An 18,593-nucleotide genomic window follows, 5' to 3' on the forward strand; every position below is an offset into this window, starting at 1 on the left:
AGGCTAGTGGTATGATGATGGCTCACTGCAGCTGTGACTTCCAGGGCCCAAGTGATCCTCCCGAGGAGCTGGGACTACAGATGCCACCACGCCAGGCTAATTTTTGTGCTTTTCTTTTCTTTTCTTTTTCTTTTTTTTGAGACGGAGTTTCGCTCTCGTTTCCCAGGCTGGATTCCAACGGTGCAATCTCGGCTCACTGCGACTCTACCTCCTGGGTTCAAGCAATTCTCCTGCCTCAGCCTCCCAAGTAGCTGGGATCACAGGCATGGGCCACCACACCTGGCTAATTTTTTTGTATTTAGTAGAGATGGGGTTTCACCATGTTGGTCAGGCTGGTCTCAAACTCTTGACCTCAGGTGATCCGCCCGCCTCGGCCTCCCAAAGTGCTGGGATTACAAGCGTGAGCCACTGTGCCCAGTCAATGTTTGTACTTTTATAGAGACGGGATCTCACTACTTTTCTTTTCTTTTTTTTTTTTTTTGAGATGGAGTTTTGCTCTTGTTGCCCAGGCTGGAGTGCAATGGTACAATCTCGGCTCACCGCAACCTCTGCCTCCCAGGTTCAAGCGATTCTCCTGTCTCAGGCTCCCAGGTAGCTGGGATTACAGATGTGTGCCACCACGCCTGGCTAATTTTTGTATTTTCAGTAGACAGTGTTTCATGATTTTGGTCAGGCTGGTCTCCAACTCCCGACATCAGGTGAACCACCAGCTTCGGCCTCCCGAAGTGCTGGGATTACAGGTGTGAGCCACCATGCCCAGCGGGTCTCACTACTTTTCCCAGGCTGGTTTCGAACTCCTGGGCTCAAGCCATCCTTCTGCCTCAGTCTCCCAAAGGGCCGGAACCACAGGCATGAGCCACTGTGCCCGCCTTCTTTTTTTGTTATTACTGTTTGGTTTGAACTACATCCTGAAAAGGGGGAAAGTATGGGGGGAAGTGGAAAAAGAAACTGTAGACCCACCACATCCTACAATCAATGGCTGTTAGTGTATGTACTACATGCTTATGATCTTTTTTCTCACCAAGATTATAAACCTCCCTAGAGCACAGATTACCTCCTTTTGGTATCCTGTAGTATCTAACACAATGTGCTTTAGAAAGTAGATATTTAAAACATATTTGTTGATGATAATACCCAATGCTAGATACAGATGGTTTTGCATCAACCTGGCCATGCTATCTCATTCACACCTCATGTGCTAGATAACTTGTCTTTTCCTGATGGGTTCCTAGAGTACAGGGCAGCAGAAAGCCAGCTAGAGTTTGTCAACCACACAAACAAGACTTGGCAAGGCCACGGCCTGACTGATTAAGCCAGTAAAGATACATCGAGCCACTTTTAGATTCAGGTAGTTTATTACTTAAATACAGTGCATAAGGAAAATGCACAATGGTGATAGATGCTTGTGATCCTTGTCTCATACATCAAAAACGACAATACAGTTGACTCTGTATCTGTGTGTTCTACATCTAGGATTCAACCTACCTCGGGTCAAAAGTATTTAGAAAAAAACTGAAATAAAAAAAAATAGGCCAGGCATTGTAGCTCTCACCTGTAATCCCAGCACTTTGGGATGCCGAGGCAGGTGGATCACATGAGGTCAGGAGTTCAAGACCAGCCTGGCCAACATGGTGAAACACTGTCTCTACTAAAATACAAAATTAGCCAGGCGTGGTGGCAGACGCCTGTAATCCCAGCTACTCGGGAGGCTGAGGCAGGAGAATTGCTTGAACCCAGGAGGTGGAGGTTGCAGTGAGCCAAGGTTGCACCACTGCACTCCAGCCTGGGCGACAGAGCGAAACTTCCTCTCAATTAAAAAAAAAAAAAAGTCAGCCAGGTGCAGTGGCTCACAGCTGTAATCCCAGCATTTTGGGAAGCTGAGGCGGGTAGATCGCTTGAGGTCAGGAGTTTGAGACTAGCTTGGCCAATGTGGTGAAACCCCATCTCTACTAAAAATATAAAAATTAGCTGGGCATGGTGACGGGTGCCTGTAACCCCAGCTACTTGGGAGACTGAGGTGGGAGAATTGCTTCAACCCAGGAGGCAGAGGTTGCAGTGAGCTGAACTGAGATCGCACCACTGCACTCCAGAGCCTGGGTGACACAGTGAGACTGTCACCAAAGAAAAAATATATATATATGAGAGGAGGATGTGTATAGGTTACATGCAAATACTATGCCATTTGATATCAGGGACTTGAGTACCACTGATTTTAATATCTGTCAGGAATCCCGGAACCAATCCCCTGCAGATACCAAGGGACAACTGTACTGAAACAAAAGGGGCCAAATGACTGCAACGTGAGTTGCGAGGTACACTGTTGAACAGGAGCCAATTCTAGACTGCGGCCAAATGATTTTGTATTCAGCAGTGCTATTCTGAGGGAGTGGGGAGAAAGCCCCACACTTTATCAGAAACTGTGAGGAGAGGAGAAGCTGTCTCCTGACTGCCTCCCCGAGGAGGTTGCCTCCAGGTCCCTATCAGCCTCCTATTCTCTCCTATTCTAGGAACATCACACAGCATTCTGCTAAGACTCAGAGATACTTGGATTCAAGCCTATGCCTATGGTACATGCAAGGTGGCCAGCGTTCCATGGTGGAGATGTTCCTCTACAGCTTTCTTGGGGTTTGAAAATAAGAATAAAAATCAAGAAATCTGGCCAGGCACGGTTGCTCACTCCTGTAATCCCAGCACTTTGGGAGGCCGAGGTGGGCGGATCACGAGGTGAGGAGATCGAGACCATCCTGGCTAACACAGTGAAACTCCGTCTCTACCAAAAAAAAAAAATACAAAAAACTAGCCGGGCATGTTGGCGGGTGCCTGCAGTCCCAGCTACTCGGGAGGCTGAGGCAGGAGAATGGCATGAACCCGGGAGGCGGAGCTTGCAGTGAGCCAAGATGGCGCCACTGCACTTCAGCCTGGGTGACAGAGCAAGACTCCATCTCAAAAATAAATAAATAAATAAATAAATAAAAATAAATCTGAATTCCAATCTAGTCAAATCTATAATTATCCATGTGATATAAGCAAGTATTTCATCTGTCCATGGCTTTTTTAAATGCATGAAATTATATATTTTTAATTGTTTGCTTTTGGGGGGAGGGGGCTCTCTCTCTTCTTGTTAGGCTGTAAATTGCATGAAAACAGGGCTTTATCTACTTTGTTCACTATTGTGGCCCCACTGCTTAAAATAGTGACAGGTACAAGGCAGAGATTCAGCAAACACTTGTTGAATTAATGAAATGAAGTGCAAGATATTTCTCTGTATTTTGTGTGTGCGTGTGCGTTTAAAGCTTTTAAAATCTGCTCTCAGGTCATTTGGATAAAATTAATAGAAGAGACCCAGGGAAAATGACTTTGCCTTTTCTTTTTTTTTTTAAAGGGAGCTCAACTTTAAAAAGCCTGAGGGAAGGCTCATTTAACCTTAGAGTGAATAATTATATACTGTGGAGTGGAGCATAGTGCCCAAATGGATTTTTTATTAGTGCTATTATAATAAATCCTAATGACATATGACTCTGACACATGGTTCTTTGTAATAATAGAAAATAGGGGAGACCCCGCTTTTGCACTGTTTTGTTGTACACCTGCTACTTTCCTGGATATCTTTCCAAGTTCCCTTTTTCTCAGCCAATATACAGTGTAGACCAGCAAAGAAATTGCAGGTCAAGGGACCTGCCTCTGGTTCTGATTATAACAAGTCATTCATTTCTTTCCCCTAGGAAACTGGGGTTTCTTCATTTTATGTGGTCAAGTGCATACTTTTTTTTTTTTTGAGACAAAGTCTCACTCTGTCACCCAGGCTGGAGTGCAGTGGCGTGATCTCAGCTCACTGCAACTTCCGCCTCCCGGGTTCAAGCGATTCTCCTTTCCCTAGCCTCCTGAGTAGCAGCTGGGATTGCAGACGCCCGCCACCATGCCAAACTAAGTTTTGAATTTTTCGCAGAGATGGGGTTTCCCCATGTTGGCCAGGCTGGTCTCGAACTCCTGACCTCAAGTGATCCGCCTGCCTCGGCCTCCCAAAGTGTGGGATTACAGGAGTGCGCCTCCACGCCCAGCTGGTTTTCTTTAATTGCAATTAAGTGAAATGTATTATATTCCCTTTAGAGGTAAAGAAATTATGGCTCAAATAGATTGAGTGACCTGCTAAAAGATCACTAGCTAATATTAGAGCCAAGTTTCGGACTCCAGGTTCAGATTTCTTTCCACCACAACAATGAGGCGCTTAGATCTCCAAGGCCCTAGTCCCTTTCCTCTCAATATCATCTCGTTGAAAGGGCAGGGATTTACCCCGGTTTGCTCCCAGCGTCTAAGGCTCTCTCTGCCTGGCACATGGACAGGAATGTTGTCTATTTTGAGCATGCACTCAATATATATTTACTGACTACAGATGCGCCACAATCTGCCCTGTGACTTTCAGCAAGTCGCTGTTCCTTTCTGGATTTCATCTCTATCCCCTGCTCGGCCCAGCCTCCACCCCACGCCTCCTTGGCTCCTCCAGCCACTAGACTGCGCTGTGGTGTCGGACCCCACCCAGCGGACAGTGGCGCCCTTCTTGGCCCGGCTGCGCCTTCGCCAGTCGGACAGCGGATCGCGAAGAACCGGAAGTGCTAAAGTCTCTGAGGCCAAGGCCGCTGCTACTGCCGCCGCTGCTTCTGAGTGCCGCGTTCGCCGCCTGTGTTGTCGCCGGCGCCGCCGCTGAGGAAGCCACTGCAACCAGGACTGGAGTGGAGGCGCCGCAGCATGAAGCGGCGCAGGCCCGCTCCATAGCGCACGTCGGGACGGTCCGGGCGGGGCCGGGGGGGAAGGTGCAGTATCCGCCCCCCTCTCCTTCCCCTGCGTCGGCGAGGCTTGAGCGACGGCTCACCAGGCCCTCTCCGCCTCACGGAGGGACTGCTCGGCACGTTCTCAGGGTCAGCGCGCTTTGCGGTTTACCCGACGCGCACCCCTGTCCTGGGCAGAGCCGGTGGCGGGCCCCCCCTACTTGCCGGAAGAGGAAGCCGAGGCTCTGAGATTCCGTGTCAACCACCGTTCACTGGGCGCCCCCTGAGCTGTGGGCGCTGGTCTCCTGACTTCCACGTCCGTTATCTTAATTGAGTCTCGCTGGGGTTGGGAGGCCGGGTATTGTCAGCGCTTACAGATAAGGAAACGGAAGCCCACAAAGGCCAAGGAGTTTTCCTTAAGTCCGACTTGGCAGATGGGCTCTGGACTCAGATTTTCTGGTTTCCCATTCAGATTTTCTGGTTTCACAGCTGGTGGTCTTTTTTTCTCACCTGCCTCATGCTAGATCGATTCCCTCCCTGCTCACTGCCCCCTCTCATTCTGTTCCACCCACTTGCAGCAGGACACTTTCCTGCCACACCTCTCTTCTCACACACTTTTTTTCTAAGACTTGGCATCCCTCCCATCTTCCTTCTCATATTCTCTGCTATGCCTCTCCTCTTCTTCCTCATTCATAGTTTTTCAAGATCTTTGCTCCCTCTGTGCTAATGAACCTCTCAACTAGGTGTGGACCCCAAAGAGAGATAGGCTTCAGTACGGCTTTACGTGTTTAAGTGGACGGCTGTTTGGCCCTCGAGTTAAAAATTAAGGAATTTCACTTGAGTGGATCCAAGCTCAAGAGTCCTAAAGCTATTTTCTGAGTCAGCATGCTCTATTTCTGAGTGAGGGACTTAGTGCTATGGTGTGTCTTGACATTTTAGTCCATTGTTGCTGTGCTGGCATAACCTTGCTGGTTTTCCTACACTTGCCACTTAGCTTTCCCCACCCCATCCGTTGATCACCTACTTGGGCTGTGGGAGCCCAAAATTAAAACTGATAGAGTAACAGATATAATAGCAGACCTTCCTTTTTTCCCCCCCCAAGCCAGAATTTCAACAACTTTAATGCTTCTTTTTCCAGAAAAGTTACCTATTTATTCTCAGAGTAATGCAGCAAGAAAAAAAGCAAAAATGGAATGTACTTAAGATGAATAGAAAATTGTTTATCTCGTGAAAAGTCTTAAGTTATTAAATTCAAGTTAATTCCTTTTCTGCAAAAATGGCCTGTAACTCTTATTGGCTATCCTCCTGAGTTGATTCTATCCCCAACTAGCTTGATATGACGTTATTATGTAAAACAGGAACAGGAATAGGCACATAACAATAAATTTTATTAATCATCTGCCGTTTTTGATGATTTGCAGTAGTCACTGAGTAACTTCACATCTGTATGCCTTTTGTAACTTTTTAAAAAGCTTTTCCATGATTTTCCTTTTAATGTATGTCTGGACACCAAGGTTTACTATGTTAGATATTCTTTTGACTATATTGGGCTACACATCTCTGAAATAAAATAATTATTGGATTTTGATAACATAAAATGCAGATACAAAATAATCTAGGCATTATGTATTGTCCCAAAAAGTAGTATTTCGGTATCAGTTTTAACTATTGTTTTGGAGCTTCCCTTTTTGACCACATATGGTCCATCTTAATGATCAGAGTCTTATTATCTTATTTCATTATCCTGGTGACCAGGCTTGGATGGTGAGAAAAGGAAAGATTCCTGTGAGAAGAGCAGGATGAGCAGAGGGAGTCTGTGCTTGAAGTTGAGTCACTTGAAAAAGATCTCTTTGAGTGTGCAAGAGATCTGAGCAGATGAAAATAAAATCAGGTAGGCACCACTTAAGTGACGAGGTAGGTGGGGCAGTGAGATATATGCACTGTGCTGAGAAGGTACACTGACCCTATTTTCCTGTTTTTGATGTTAGAAAATTCAGATCACCTACTTTGAGAATGTATTTGTATGTAATCTGGAACTAAGTCATTTACCAAACGTCTGCACAGATTACCAATATTGTATAATATCGGATATATTTTAGAAATGCAGGATTTACATTTGCTGTGAACATACAGAATAGCAGACTGTCACTTGGACTGTACGGTGTTTGTACATGTACACACACGTATGCATGTATATGCATCAAGTGTCCAGGGCTTACTGCAATTCAGGAATACCAGATAATTTAAATGTAAGCTAATGTACCTTTTACATAGAAAAAATGTGACGCGAATGATAAGAAGCTGGGCATGGCCAGGCGTGGTGACTCACGCCTGTAATCCTGCACTTTGGGCCAAGGCAGGAAGATAGCTTGAGGCCAGGAGTTCAAGACCAGCCTGGACAACATAGTGAGACCCCTATCTCTACAAAAAAGTTTTAAAAAATTAGCCAGGCATGGTGATGCATTCCTGTGGTCTTAGCTACTCAGGAGGCTGAGGCGTGAGGATCCTCTGACTCCAGGAGTTCAAGGCTGTACCACTGCACTGCAGCTTGGGCAACAGTGAGACTTATCTAAAAGCAGCTTGGGCAACAGTGAGACTTGTCTAAAAAAAATAAACTGGACGGTAAGGCTTCGGAGGAGGTCTTTCTGTTGAGCTTCCCTGTTCTGTTCACCAGCCCTATTCTTGCAAGCACTGGTTTGGAGATGAACTTCCAAACATAACACAAGAGAAGTTGAGAAAAATGAGCCCAATTTGTATAGGTTCTTTTCTCATTTGTCCCTCAGTCCATTAGATATAAAACTGGGTCCACTGGCCAGGCATGGTGGCTCACGCCTGTAATCCCAGCCCTTTGGGAGGCCAAGGTGGGTGGATCATGAGGTCAGGAGTTCAAGACCAGCCTGGCCAAGGTGGTGAAATCCCCGTCTCTACTAAAAAATAGAAAAATTAGCTGGGCGTGGTGATGGGCCCTGTAATCACAACTACTATGGAGGCTGAGGCAGGAGAATTGCTTGAACCCGGGAGGCGGAGTTGCAGTGAGCTGAGATTGTGCCACTGCCCTCTAGCCTGGGTGACACAGCAAGACTGCCTCAAAAAAAAAAAAAAAAGAAAAAAGGAAAAACTGGGTCCATTGACATTTGGTGGAAAGTAGGCCTCCACTAGCTAGCTTTTAGTAGGGCAAGTAAACGTATGATAGAATATAACCACCACAGTCTTATACTGTCAGTAAATATCAGTGTGCTGGATACTCATTGAACTAAATGACTTTAATTCCCTGCCAAGCTGCTTTGGATTTTAGTCATTGAAAGTGAATGCTCACTTGTTACAGTATTACAGGCATACCTGATGTAACTGTCTAATAGGTTTTCTGGCCACTTCATTACTGTTATATTGAAAATGGTAACATAGGTAACTACAGCATGAAAAAAGACAAAATAAGCTGCACACATAGTTCATTCAGTTATTTGGCATGCCACTAATGTGTGCTTAATGGACTAATTCACAGTCCATACCTGCTAATAACTTTTAGTCTGTGATAGTTACTATGAATTGATGTTAACCTTCAAATTTGGGCTTTAAAAAAGATATATTAAATGTACAGCCTTGTATTTATTATTATAGAAGTAGTTAATATGTTAAGTTTGGTTACATAAATGCAATTTAGTTTATCTCCCAAGTCCACATGTCTTTGACATTTGTTAGTTCAAAAAGAGCAGATTGCCCAGAATTTTATGTTCTTTCTTTTTGGTAGTGTCATGAATAATATATGTTAGAATACCCACTGGTTTATGATAATACTTTTTGTTATTTGATACTTTGCTCGTGTTAAATGTTGGAAAAGATAAAGGAGAAATGCAACTTCTGGATTTGTGAAATGAGAATAAACATTATTAGCAGATGAAATATTAACAAACACTAGGGGTTGAACTGGTAAACCTCGGTTTATGCTTTTATCAGAATACTGTTGGTACAAATATTAAATGCTTTCTGTATCAACAACTTCAGCTAATTAAAGCCACTTTAAGATAGTATCTTTTTTTCTGCCATTTAATCAGTATATGTTGTATGATTGGTAAGAATAGTCATGTAAGTTTCCTTAAAATATAGAGTCACCAGGCTGAGTGCAGTGGCTCATGCCTGTAATCCCAGCACTTTGGGAGGCTGAGGTGGGCGGATCACGAGGTCAGGAGATTGAGACCATCCTGGCTAACACAGTGAAACCCCATCTCTACTAAAAATACAAAAAAGTGGCCAGGCGTGGTGGCAGGCGCCTGTAGTCCCAGCTACTTGGGAGGCTGAGGCAGGAGAATGGCGTGAACCTGGGAGGTGGAGCTTGCCATGAGCCAAGATGGTCCCACTGCACCCCAGTCTGGATAACAGAGCAAGACTGCGTCTCAAAAAAAAAAAAATAGAGTCACCACAAATGATGATGATAGTGATGTATAGGCAAGAGCAGAAGACTCAAAAATGTGCCAGCCAGTCAAGTGTTTTGTTTGGCTTTCCGTTTAAAAGGAAACGATATATTATCTTGGAGAGGTATCCTAGGAAGGTTATTACATGCACGTTATTTTTGACAGTTTTATTACCGTTCTCATTTGTTGTGGTTATTTCTGTTAGCTGAAAAAAATCCACACTTACCAAATGTGTTACTTTTTAAAATGCAAAACACTTAGCTTCCTTGGCAGAGTTAGCTTCGCTATTGACATGCTCTTGGGTGGAGCATAGCAGCCAACTGGCAAATGGCCTGTTTCCTTCCAGTGTGGGAAAGAAAAGGGAGTTTTGGCAAGAAATACCTAAGGAGAGCCTTTTATAAAAGTTACCAAAGGGATTTATAGGCACTGCGAAGTAGACCTGACCTCAATTTTTTTTTAAATTTCATTTTTAAACTGAACACGGAAGGGAGAGCTATTGCTTTTCTTACTAGGTTTCATTGCAGCTGTGCTAAAAAGCATTTTTTTCTTGCCTTCCCCACTCCCCCTGCTTTAGAGAATAATTCTGATAATAGAAGACAGACCTGTGAACAGCTTCATGTGCCTTGTTTTTCTAGGAAAATGCAACATGGCAGCAGCAATGGAAACAGAACAGCTGGGTGTTGAGATATTTGAAACTGCAGACTGTGAGGAGAATATTGAATCACAGGATCGGCCTAAATTGGAGCCGTTTTATGTTGAGCGGTATTCCTGGAGTCAGCTTAAAAAGCTGCTTGCTGATACCAGAAAATATCATGGCTACATGATGGCTAAGGCACCACATGATTTCATGTTTGTGAAGAGGAATGATCCAGATGGGCCTCATTCAGACAGAATCTATTACCTTGGTGAGTACAAAGTCATAGTTTCTGAGAGAAAATGATCTCTTAAGTCAAACTTAACTCTAGATATAATTGACACTCAAAGTTTGATGAATAAATAAATTAGCGACTTTTGGTTCCATTAAAGGAAAAAACCTTTTAATTTGAAGAATTCGATTTTGTTGTATTGCATGAACTTTATTTTTACTTGTAGGTAACAAACCATGAATTGATCATGATCATTTTTCAAAATCAAAGATGCCAGAAATTGCTTCTTCCTAAAGCTAGCTTGAAATGCCTTTCTTTAGATGGTCTGATTAGGAAAACAAACAATAAAACCATTAGTTTGTTCCCACTCAACAACTACTGCTTTTTTTTTTAATCCAGGGTTGTTTTTGGTCTCTTCTTCCCGAGTCCAGTCACTCCAGATTTAATGTCTGCCTAAATTAAATATGTTAATCTACTGGTTTACTATCTTGTTTGTTAAAATTTTAAAGATAGGTTCCTTCCCTTCCTCCAGAATTTTTCCAATATAAGTTTTATTCGTTTATATGAATGTGTGCATATATGTGTTTTATTTATTTGTGTGCGTGTGCGGTGTGTGTGTATGTATATGTGTATAGAGATATTAAAGATGTCTGCATGAATTCATGTCATAATTTTAGATTTTTTTTTTTTTTTGAGACAGGGTCTCACTCTGTCACCCGGGTTGGAGTGCAGTGGCACACTGATGGCTCACTGCAGCCTTGACCTCCCAGGCTCAAACAATCCTTCCACCCCAGCCTCCCTGGTAGCTGGGACTACAGGTGCATGCCACCACGGCCAGCTAATTTTTTGAATTTTTTTTTTTTATAGAGATGGAGTTTTGCTATGTTGCTCAAGCTGGGATTCATTTTTTTTTTTAAATAACTTCAGAATATTCCATTATATAATTGTGCCATATTCTACTTAACCAGACCTCTAATAATGTTCACATGCTGCCATAACCAGCTACTTTATTTAATTTTTTTGTAGAGACGGAGTTTTACCATGTTGCTCAGGCTGGGATTCATTCTTTTTTAACAACTCAATATTCCATTATATAACTGTGCCATAGTTTACTTAACCAGACCTCCAGTAATGGCATTTAGGTTTTTCTGATCTGTTGTTACAAAAGAAGAGGAAGTGAATGTCACTATATTAGATCATTTTGCACATGCATGAATATACCTGTAGAACTAATTCCTGAGAGTGGAATTGCTGGGAAAAAGGGTATATATGTTTTGAATTTTGATTGATATTACTGAGCTCCCCTTTCAAAGAGTTTATACTGCCATCAACATTATCTCAGATTATCTATTTCTCCATGCATACACCAATAGTGAGTAATTAAACTTTTTTAACTTTCCCAGTCTGATTAGCGAACGGCAGTTTCTCATTGTTTTTATTTTATTTCTCTATTGAGTGAGGTTAAGCATTGTTTCACATGCTTAAAAAGCCATTTGTGGCTGGGCGCAGTGGCTCACGCCTATATTCCCAGCACTTTGGGAGGCTGAGGCTGGCCGATCACTTGAGGTCAGGAGTTTGAGACCAGCCTGGCCAACATGGTGAAACCGCGTCTCTACTAAAAATGCAAAAATTAGCCAGGTGTAGTAGCACACACTTGTAATCTCAGCTACTTGGGAGGCTGAGGCAGGAGAATTGCTTGAACCTGGGAGGTGGAGGTTGCAGTGAGCTGAGATGGTGCCACTGCACTCCAGCCTGGACAACAGAGCGAGACTTTGTTTCAAGTAAAGAAAAAAAAAGCCATTTGTGTTTCTTTTCTGTGCAGTCACAGTCTATAATATTTGATTTTTTAATTGGGTTGGGTTTTTTTTCTTTTTTAAAGTTCTTTTCTTTTCCACCCAACCCCTGAAGAGGGTTTCTTTTCTTAATGATTTGAAGCCTTTTATATAATAAGTGAATTAATCCTTTGTAGAATTGTCCCAAGTTTATTTTAAATTAATTAATTATTAATTATTATTATTATTTTTTGAGACAGGGTCTCTGTCGTCTAGACTGGAGTGCAGTGGCATGATCTTCGCTCACTGCATCCTTGACCTCTCAGGCTGAAGTGATACTCCCGCCTCAATCTCCCAAGTAGCTGGACCTACAGGCGCGTGCCACCATGTCCAGCTAATTTATGTTTTTGTTTTTTTTTTTCATAGAGACAGGGGTTTTGCCATGTTGTTCAGGCTGATCTGGAACTCCTGAGCTCAAGCAATCTACCTGCCTCAGCCAGGATTACAGGCATGAGCCACCGAACCCGGCCTTTTTTTTTTTTTTTTTTTCCTTTTCTGAAATGGGGTCTCACTCTGTTGCCTAGGCTGGAGTGCAGTGGTGTGATTTGGCTAACTGCGACCTCCATCTCCCAGGCTTAAGCCATCCTCCCATCTCAGCCTCCCAAGTAGTTGGGACTATAGGCACACACCACTATGCCCAGCTAATTTTTGTATTTTTGGTAGAGATGGAGTTTCACCATGTTGCTCAGGCTTGTCTCCAACTCCTGAGCTCAAGCTATCTGCCTACCTCAGCCTCCCAGAGTGCTGGAATTGCAGACGTGAGCCACTACACCTGGCCAGAAATCTTTTATAAGAAATTATACGTTTTTGAGAGCCCTTATTCCAAATGTGGTATGCTTAGAAGAAGCTCTATTATTGAGTAACAAGCATTTTGTTACATTAGCGTTTTACTTTATCGCATGCTTAATTTTGCCTCTTGTTCTTTGTCATGCTATCCTAAAGAGAAACAGGACTCATTGATACTGTTGCCTGAAGACATGGGACCAAATTGACTGCTGTAGCTCTAAAGACCGATAAATACCATTAGGAAAGAATGAGAAAAGCCCATTTTGTGCTTATGTCAGAACGTAGAATGTACTGGGGAAATTTTTACTGGTGATGGATAAAGCTCCTAGATGGAACTAGGAGCATATAGGGAGGGGCAAATGAAATGATTGTGGGGAATGGCTGTTACTGAGGAGAGAAGAAAACCAATTTTTCTTTTAATATTTTAAGACTGAAGGCTCTTAGAAAGAGAATGATTAAAGAGGATATGATCGCATTTTGTAAAATTGTGAATGGTATTGAGGGGTGACCACAGTCTTAAGAATTCTATAACAAAGCAACTTGGGAATCTACAAAGTACATTTTACACAAAATTGAGTGCTGAAGTAAATGTCAGTGGATATATAACTTTTTACTCCAAAGGCAATGTAAACTAATTAGAAAAATAAGAGGATTAAAAAAATATGTGGTTATTTGGGGGCTCATCCTCATGAGGGTTAGCATGGAAGTTAACCACACCTTTCCCTAGACTACCTTCTGCTGGCATTAATAATTCAGAAACACAGGTCAAGGGTCTCTTTCACCCAGGAGATTTCTTGTTATTTCTGTGTGATTTATTTTTTCCTTCCTTCACTCCTCCAGCTTTTTGGAAGCAATACCTTTTTTTTTTTTTGAGATGGAGTTTTGCCCTTCTTGCCCAGGCTAGAGTGCAGTGGAGTGATCTCGGCTTACTGCACCTTCTGCCTCCCGGGTTCAAGTGATTCTCCTGCCTCAGTCTCCTGAGTAGCTGGGATTACAGGCATGTGCCACCACGCCTGGCTAATTTTGTATTTTTAGTAGAGACAAGGTTTCTCCGTGTTGGTCAGACTGGTGTCGAGCTCCCAACTTCAGGTGATCCACCCACCTCAGCCTCCCAAAGTGCTGGGATTACAGGCGTGAGCCACTGCGCCTGGCCAATAATACCTTTTTAGAGTAGAAAGGCTTTGTTTTACCTTATGTTTTCTTTGATTCACATCTTCATAACCATAGTGTTTCTGTCAGTCTTTTATATGTAACTTTTATATGTAACTCTACACTACTGTTATCTTCCCATCTAGTTATCACATGATTTCACAGAATTGATTTGACTTCTGCTTAATTTAGACCTTTTTCCTTCGCCCTTCCCCAATAAAGGACAAAGAGATTTTCAGCAGATCAGATGCCAGATTCTGTGTTGTTTTAATATTAGCATACTTTTATTGGAAACCCTAAAGGTCTTATTAACGATTATAGTTACAGAAGTTTTTTTTTTTTTTTTTTTTGAGATGGAGTCTTGCTCTGTTGCCCAGGCCAGAGTGCAGTGGTATGATCTCGGCTTATTGCAATCTCTGTCTCCTGGGTTCAAGTAATTCTTCTGCCTCGTCCACCTAAGTAACTGGGATTACAGGAACATGCCACCACACCCAACTTATTTTTTTGTATTTTTCGTAGATACAGGGTTTCACCATGTTGGCCAGGCTGGTCTCGAAGTCCTGATCTCAAATGATCTGCCTGCCTTGGTGTCCCAAAGTGCTGGGATTATAGGCCTGAGCCACCACGCCTAGCCTACAGAACTTTTATAATGAATAAAAACTAGAATTCAATTAGATCTATGTGTTTCCAAGTAAGCACTTTAAATGTTTCAGAAACAGAAGAAACAGTAATCTGAAGTTGTTACATTGGAATCTCATGAGCCTGTTGCCACCTGGTAAAGGACTCACAATTTTTTTAAAATTCTGAAAATGGTACTTAACTTTTCTTTACACAGCAACTTACATACTTTTATGTTTATTTTGAGAGGGACTAAGGTCTAATTACCAGAATGAAACCTGAGCATTTTTCTTTAAAGTCTCAGGTTTCTTTTTGTTGTTGTTGTTGTTTTAAGATGGGATCTTGCTATGTTGCCTAGGCTTGTCTTGAACCCCTGGGTTCAAGTGATCCTCTCACCTTAGCCTCCCAAGTAGCTGGGATTATAGGCATGTGTACTGGGCCAAGCTAGCCTTGATTTTATTGAAAATTTTTATGGTGTATGGCATAAGCACATTCTACTTATTAACATTCATTATAAATCCCATAGAGTGCAAAATATTGCAGTGTATAGAAGGCATTATATAGTTGCAACTGTGACTGTCATAAGAATGCTATTCGAAAAAATAATAATAAATGATTGCTTTCTCCTATAGCCATGTCTGGTGAGAACAGAGAAAATACGCTGTTTTATTCTGAAATTCCCAAAACTATCAATAGAGCAGCAGTCCTAATGCTCTCTTGGAAGCCTCTTTTGGATCTTTTTCAGGTAGGATTAAATGTTGTTATTCCTATGATTTGGTGTATGTATTCAGATACTGCATTTATTTAGAAGTTGGGATTTTATATTTAAAGTAGATGTAAATTAAAAAAATTAAAACATTTTATGTTTTGTATGTGTGACCCTGAAATTCCATTTAATTCTTGATATCTGAAACTAAGAGATAATAAAATTCAATTTTTTAAACTGCTTTCTCCCTGTTTAACTGCATTTCCCTTTCATAAACTTGTACTTATGTAGTTCTCACATTTTTTAAAGGAGTTGTTCACAGAAAAGAACTGATAAATATTTCCAGAAAGGCTTATTTATATATTTTAATTGATTTTGTAGTTTTAAAGCTCAGTAACAGCACTAAAATAAAGGTACAAAGTTCAGTTTTACCTTCTAAATAATATAATTCCATTTATGTAAAATCAAAGGTTGGGGTTTTATTTCCCCAATATTTTATCTTTATTTTTTGTTTTAAAAACTATTTTATATAAATATAAAATAGTTTTTAAACATATATATATATGTTTAATAAGATGGGGTCTTGCTATGTTGTCCAGGCTGGTCTCAAACTCCTGGATTCAAGCAATCTGCCTGCTTCAGGTTTCCACACTGCTGGAATTACAGGAGTGAGCCACCTCACCTGACTGATTTTATCTTTAGATAAGAAAGTGCATTGTTGAAAATATCCCAAATATAATGTTTTGGTACAATCGTTTTCTTCTCTGGTTCTCATTATTATTTTTACAGTGAGTATTCATTTATTATTATCATTTTTTTTTTTGAGATGGAGTTTTGCTCTTATTGCCCAGGCTGGAGTTCAGTGACGTAATCTCAGCTCACTATAACCTCCACGTCTCGAGTTCAAGCAATTCTCCTGCCTCAGACTCCCAAGTAGCTGGGATTACAGGCATGCACCACCACGCGCAGCTAATTTTGTATTTTTAGTAGAGCTGGGGTTTCACCGTGTTAGCCAGGATGGTCTCGATCTCCTGGCCTTGTGATCCGCCCACCTCGGCCTCCTGAAGTGCTGGGATTATAGTCGTGAGCCACTGCACCTGGCCTGGGCCAAGTATTTGTTAATTGAATAACATGAATGTGCTATTTCTCATAGAAATTTAAAACAAAAAAACTTTTATAACAACTAATCTCTTTTTTTTTGAGACACAGTCTCACTCTGTAACCCAGGCTGGAGTGCAGTGGCACCATCTCGGCTCACTGTAACCTCTGCCTCCCAGGTTCAAGTGATTCTCCTGCCTCAGCCTCCCAAGTAGGTGGAATTATAGGTGCACACCACCATGCATGGCTAATTTTTGTATTTTCAGTAGAGACAGGGTTTCACCATGTCGCCCAGGCTGATGTCGAACTCTTGGCCTCAAGTGATCCACCGCCTCAGCTTCCCAAAGTACTGGGATTACAGGTGTGAGCCACTGCACCTGGCCACAACTAATCATTTTCACTGCAACTATTTATCATGAACATTTGCCTTTTACATAGGCATGTGACTTTTCTTTAAAACAGAAAAAATTTCTTATTCTAAGACCAGTGTCTTTAACTGAAATAATGATAATTTTCTCATAGAAAAATTGGCAAAAGTGTTTTAAACTTTTATAATGGAAATTTTTAAAGCATACAAAAGTAGAATAATGTGAAATATTTTCAACAAGGATTAAATCTTAGGCATCAGCGTTGATTGTAGCCCTACTAACTTCCCCTCACAACCCCCCACCCCTACTGCTCAGATTTTTTGTTTGTTTGTTTTGAGAGAGTCTCACTGTCGCCCAGGCTGGAGTGCAGTGGTGCCATCGCTGCTTACTGCAAGCTCTGCCTCCTGGGTTCACACCATTCTCCTGCTTCAGCCTACCTAGTAGCTGGGACTACAGGCGCCTGCCACCATGCCCAGCTAATTTTTTGTATTTTTGGTAGAGACGGGGTTTCACTGTGTTAGCCAGGATGGTTTCAATCTTCTGACCTCGTGATCTACCTGCCTTGGCCTCCCAAAGTGCTGGGATTACAGGTGTGAGCCACCGCGCCTGGCCCTGCTCAGACGATATTAAAGAAGATACCAGATATGTCATTCCTGAAATACATCAGTATGTATCTCTAAAGGATACCAGTTTTTTTTTTTAATTGAGACAACATTTCACTCTCACCCAAATTGGAGTCCAGTGGTGTGTGATCACAGCTCACTGCAGCCTTAACTTCCTGAGCTCAAGCTGGAGTGCAGTGGCACAATCTCAGCTCACCGTAACCCCTGCTTCCCGGGTTCAAGCGATTCTCCTGCCTCAGCCTCCCGAGTAGCCGGGACTACAGTGTGCGCCATCACTCCTAGCTAATTTTTGTATTTTTAGTAGAGACAGGGTTTCACCATGTTGGCCAGGATGGTCTCGATCTCTTGACCTTGTAGTCCGCGACCTCAGCCTCCCAAAGTGCTGGGGTTACAAGCATGAGCCACCGCGCCTGGCCCTACTGCAATTTTTTTTTTTTTTTTTTTAATGGAGTTTCACTCTTGTCGCCCAGGCCTGAGTGCAATGGCACCATCTCGGCTCACTGCAACCTCTGCCTCCCGGGTTCAAGCGATTCTCCTGCCCCAGCCTTACAAGTAGCTGGAATTACAGGCATGCGCCACCATACCCGGCTAATTTTGTATTTTTTAGTAGAGAAGGGGTTTCTCCATGTTGGTCAGGCTAGTCTCAAACTTCTGACCTCAGGTGATCCTCCCACCTCGGCCTCCCAGAGTGCTGGGATTATAGGCGTGAGCCACTGCACCTGGCCCACAATTTTTTTTAAAACGGCCCAGGCACAGTGGCTGATGCCTGTAATCACAGCACTTTGGGAAGCCAAGGAGGGTGGATCACTTGAGGCCAGGAGTTCAAGACCAGCCTGACCAACGTGATGAAACCCTATCTCTACTAAAAAAATATAGAACAGGCCGGGTGCAGTCGCTCATGCCTATAATCTCAGCACTTTGGGAGGCCGAGGCGGGTGGATCACCTGAAGTCAGGAGTTCAAGACCACCCCAGCCAACATGGTGAAACCCCATCTCTACTAAAAATACTTTTAAAAAGCCAGGCATGTTGGCAGTTGCCTGTAATCCTAGCTACTCGGGAGGCTGATATGGGAGAATCGGTTGAACCCGGGAGGCAGAGGTTGCAGTGAGCTTAAATTGTGTCACTGCACTCCACCCTGAGCGACAGAGCAAGACTCCATCTCAAAAAAAAAAAAAAAAAAAATAATAATAATAATAAATGAAAATTAGCCAGGTGTGGTGGGGCGGGTGCCTGTAGTCCCAGCTGCTTGTGAGGCTGAGGCAGGAGAATCGCGTGACCAGGGAGGCAGGGGTTGCAGTGAGCTGAGATGGCACCGCTGCACTCCAGCTAGGGTGACCGAGGGAGAGACTGTCTCCAGAAAAAAAAAAAAAAAAA

At 42.7% G+C, this 18,593-nt stretch overlaps 1 protein-coding gene across 13 annotated transcripts in view; it reads left to right on the forward strand.

Moving 5' to 3' along the window:
* Positions 1-4,584: 4,584 nt before the first annotated feature.
* DPP8 (dipeptidyl peptidase 8) overlaps positions 4,585-18,593 on the forward strand; it is a 78,389-nt gene continuing 64,380 nt past the window's right edge. For 3 of the 13 annotated variants that reach the window (XR_001881319.1, XM_017851184.1, XM_017851188.1), the window contains exons 1-4: positions 4,593-4,808; positions 6,519-6,654; positions 9,808-10,077; positions 15,056-15,168. Coding sequence is in view for 11 of the 13 variants with exons in the window: in XM_017851184.1 (XP_017706673.1) it covers positions 6,639-6,654; positions 9,808-10,077; positions 15,056-15,168 (399 nt within the window). In the remaining 2 variants the exon portion in view is untranslated. The other 10 variants (XR_001881320.1, XM_017851185.1, XM_017851191.1 and 7 more) reach the window with 7 other exon arrangements.

Source organism: Rhinopithecus bieti, unplaced genomic scaffold, assembly GCF_001698545.2.
Source record: "Rhinopithecus bieti isolate Rb0 unplaced genomic scaffold, ASM169854v2 scaffold_31548, whole genome shotgun sequence".
NCBI classification, from domain to species: Eukaryota; Metazoa; Chordata; class Mammalia; order Primates; family Cercopithecidae; genus Rhinopithecus; species Rhinopithecus bieti.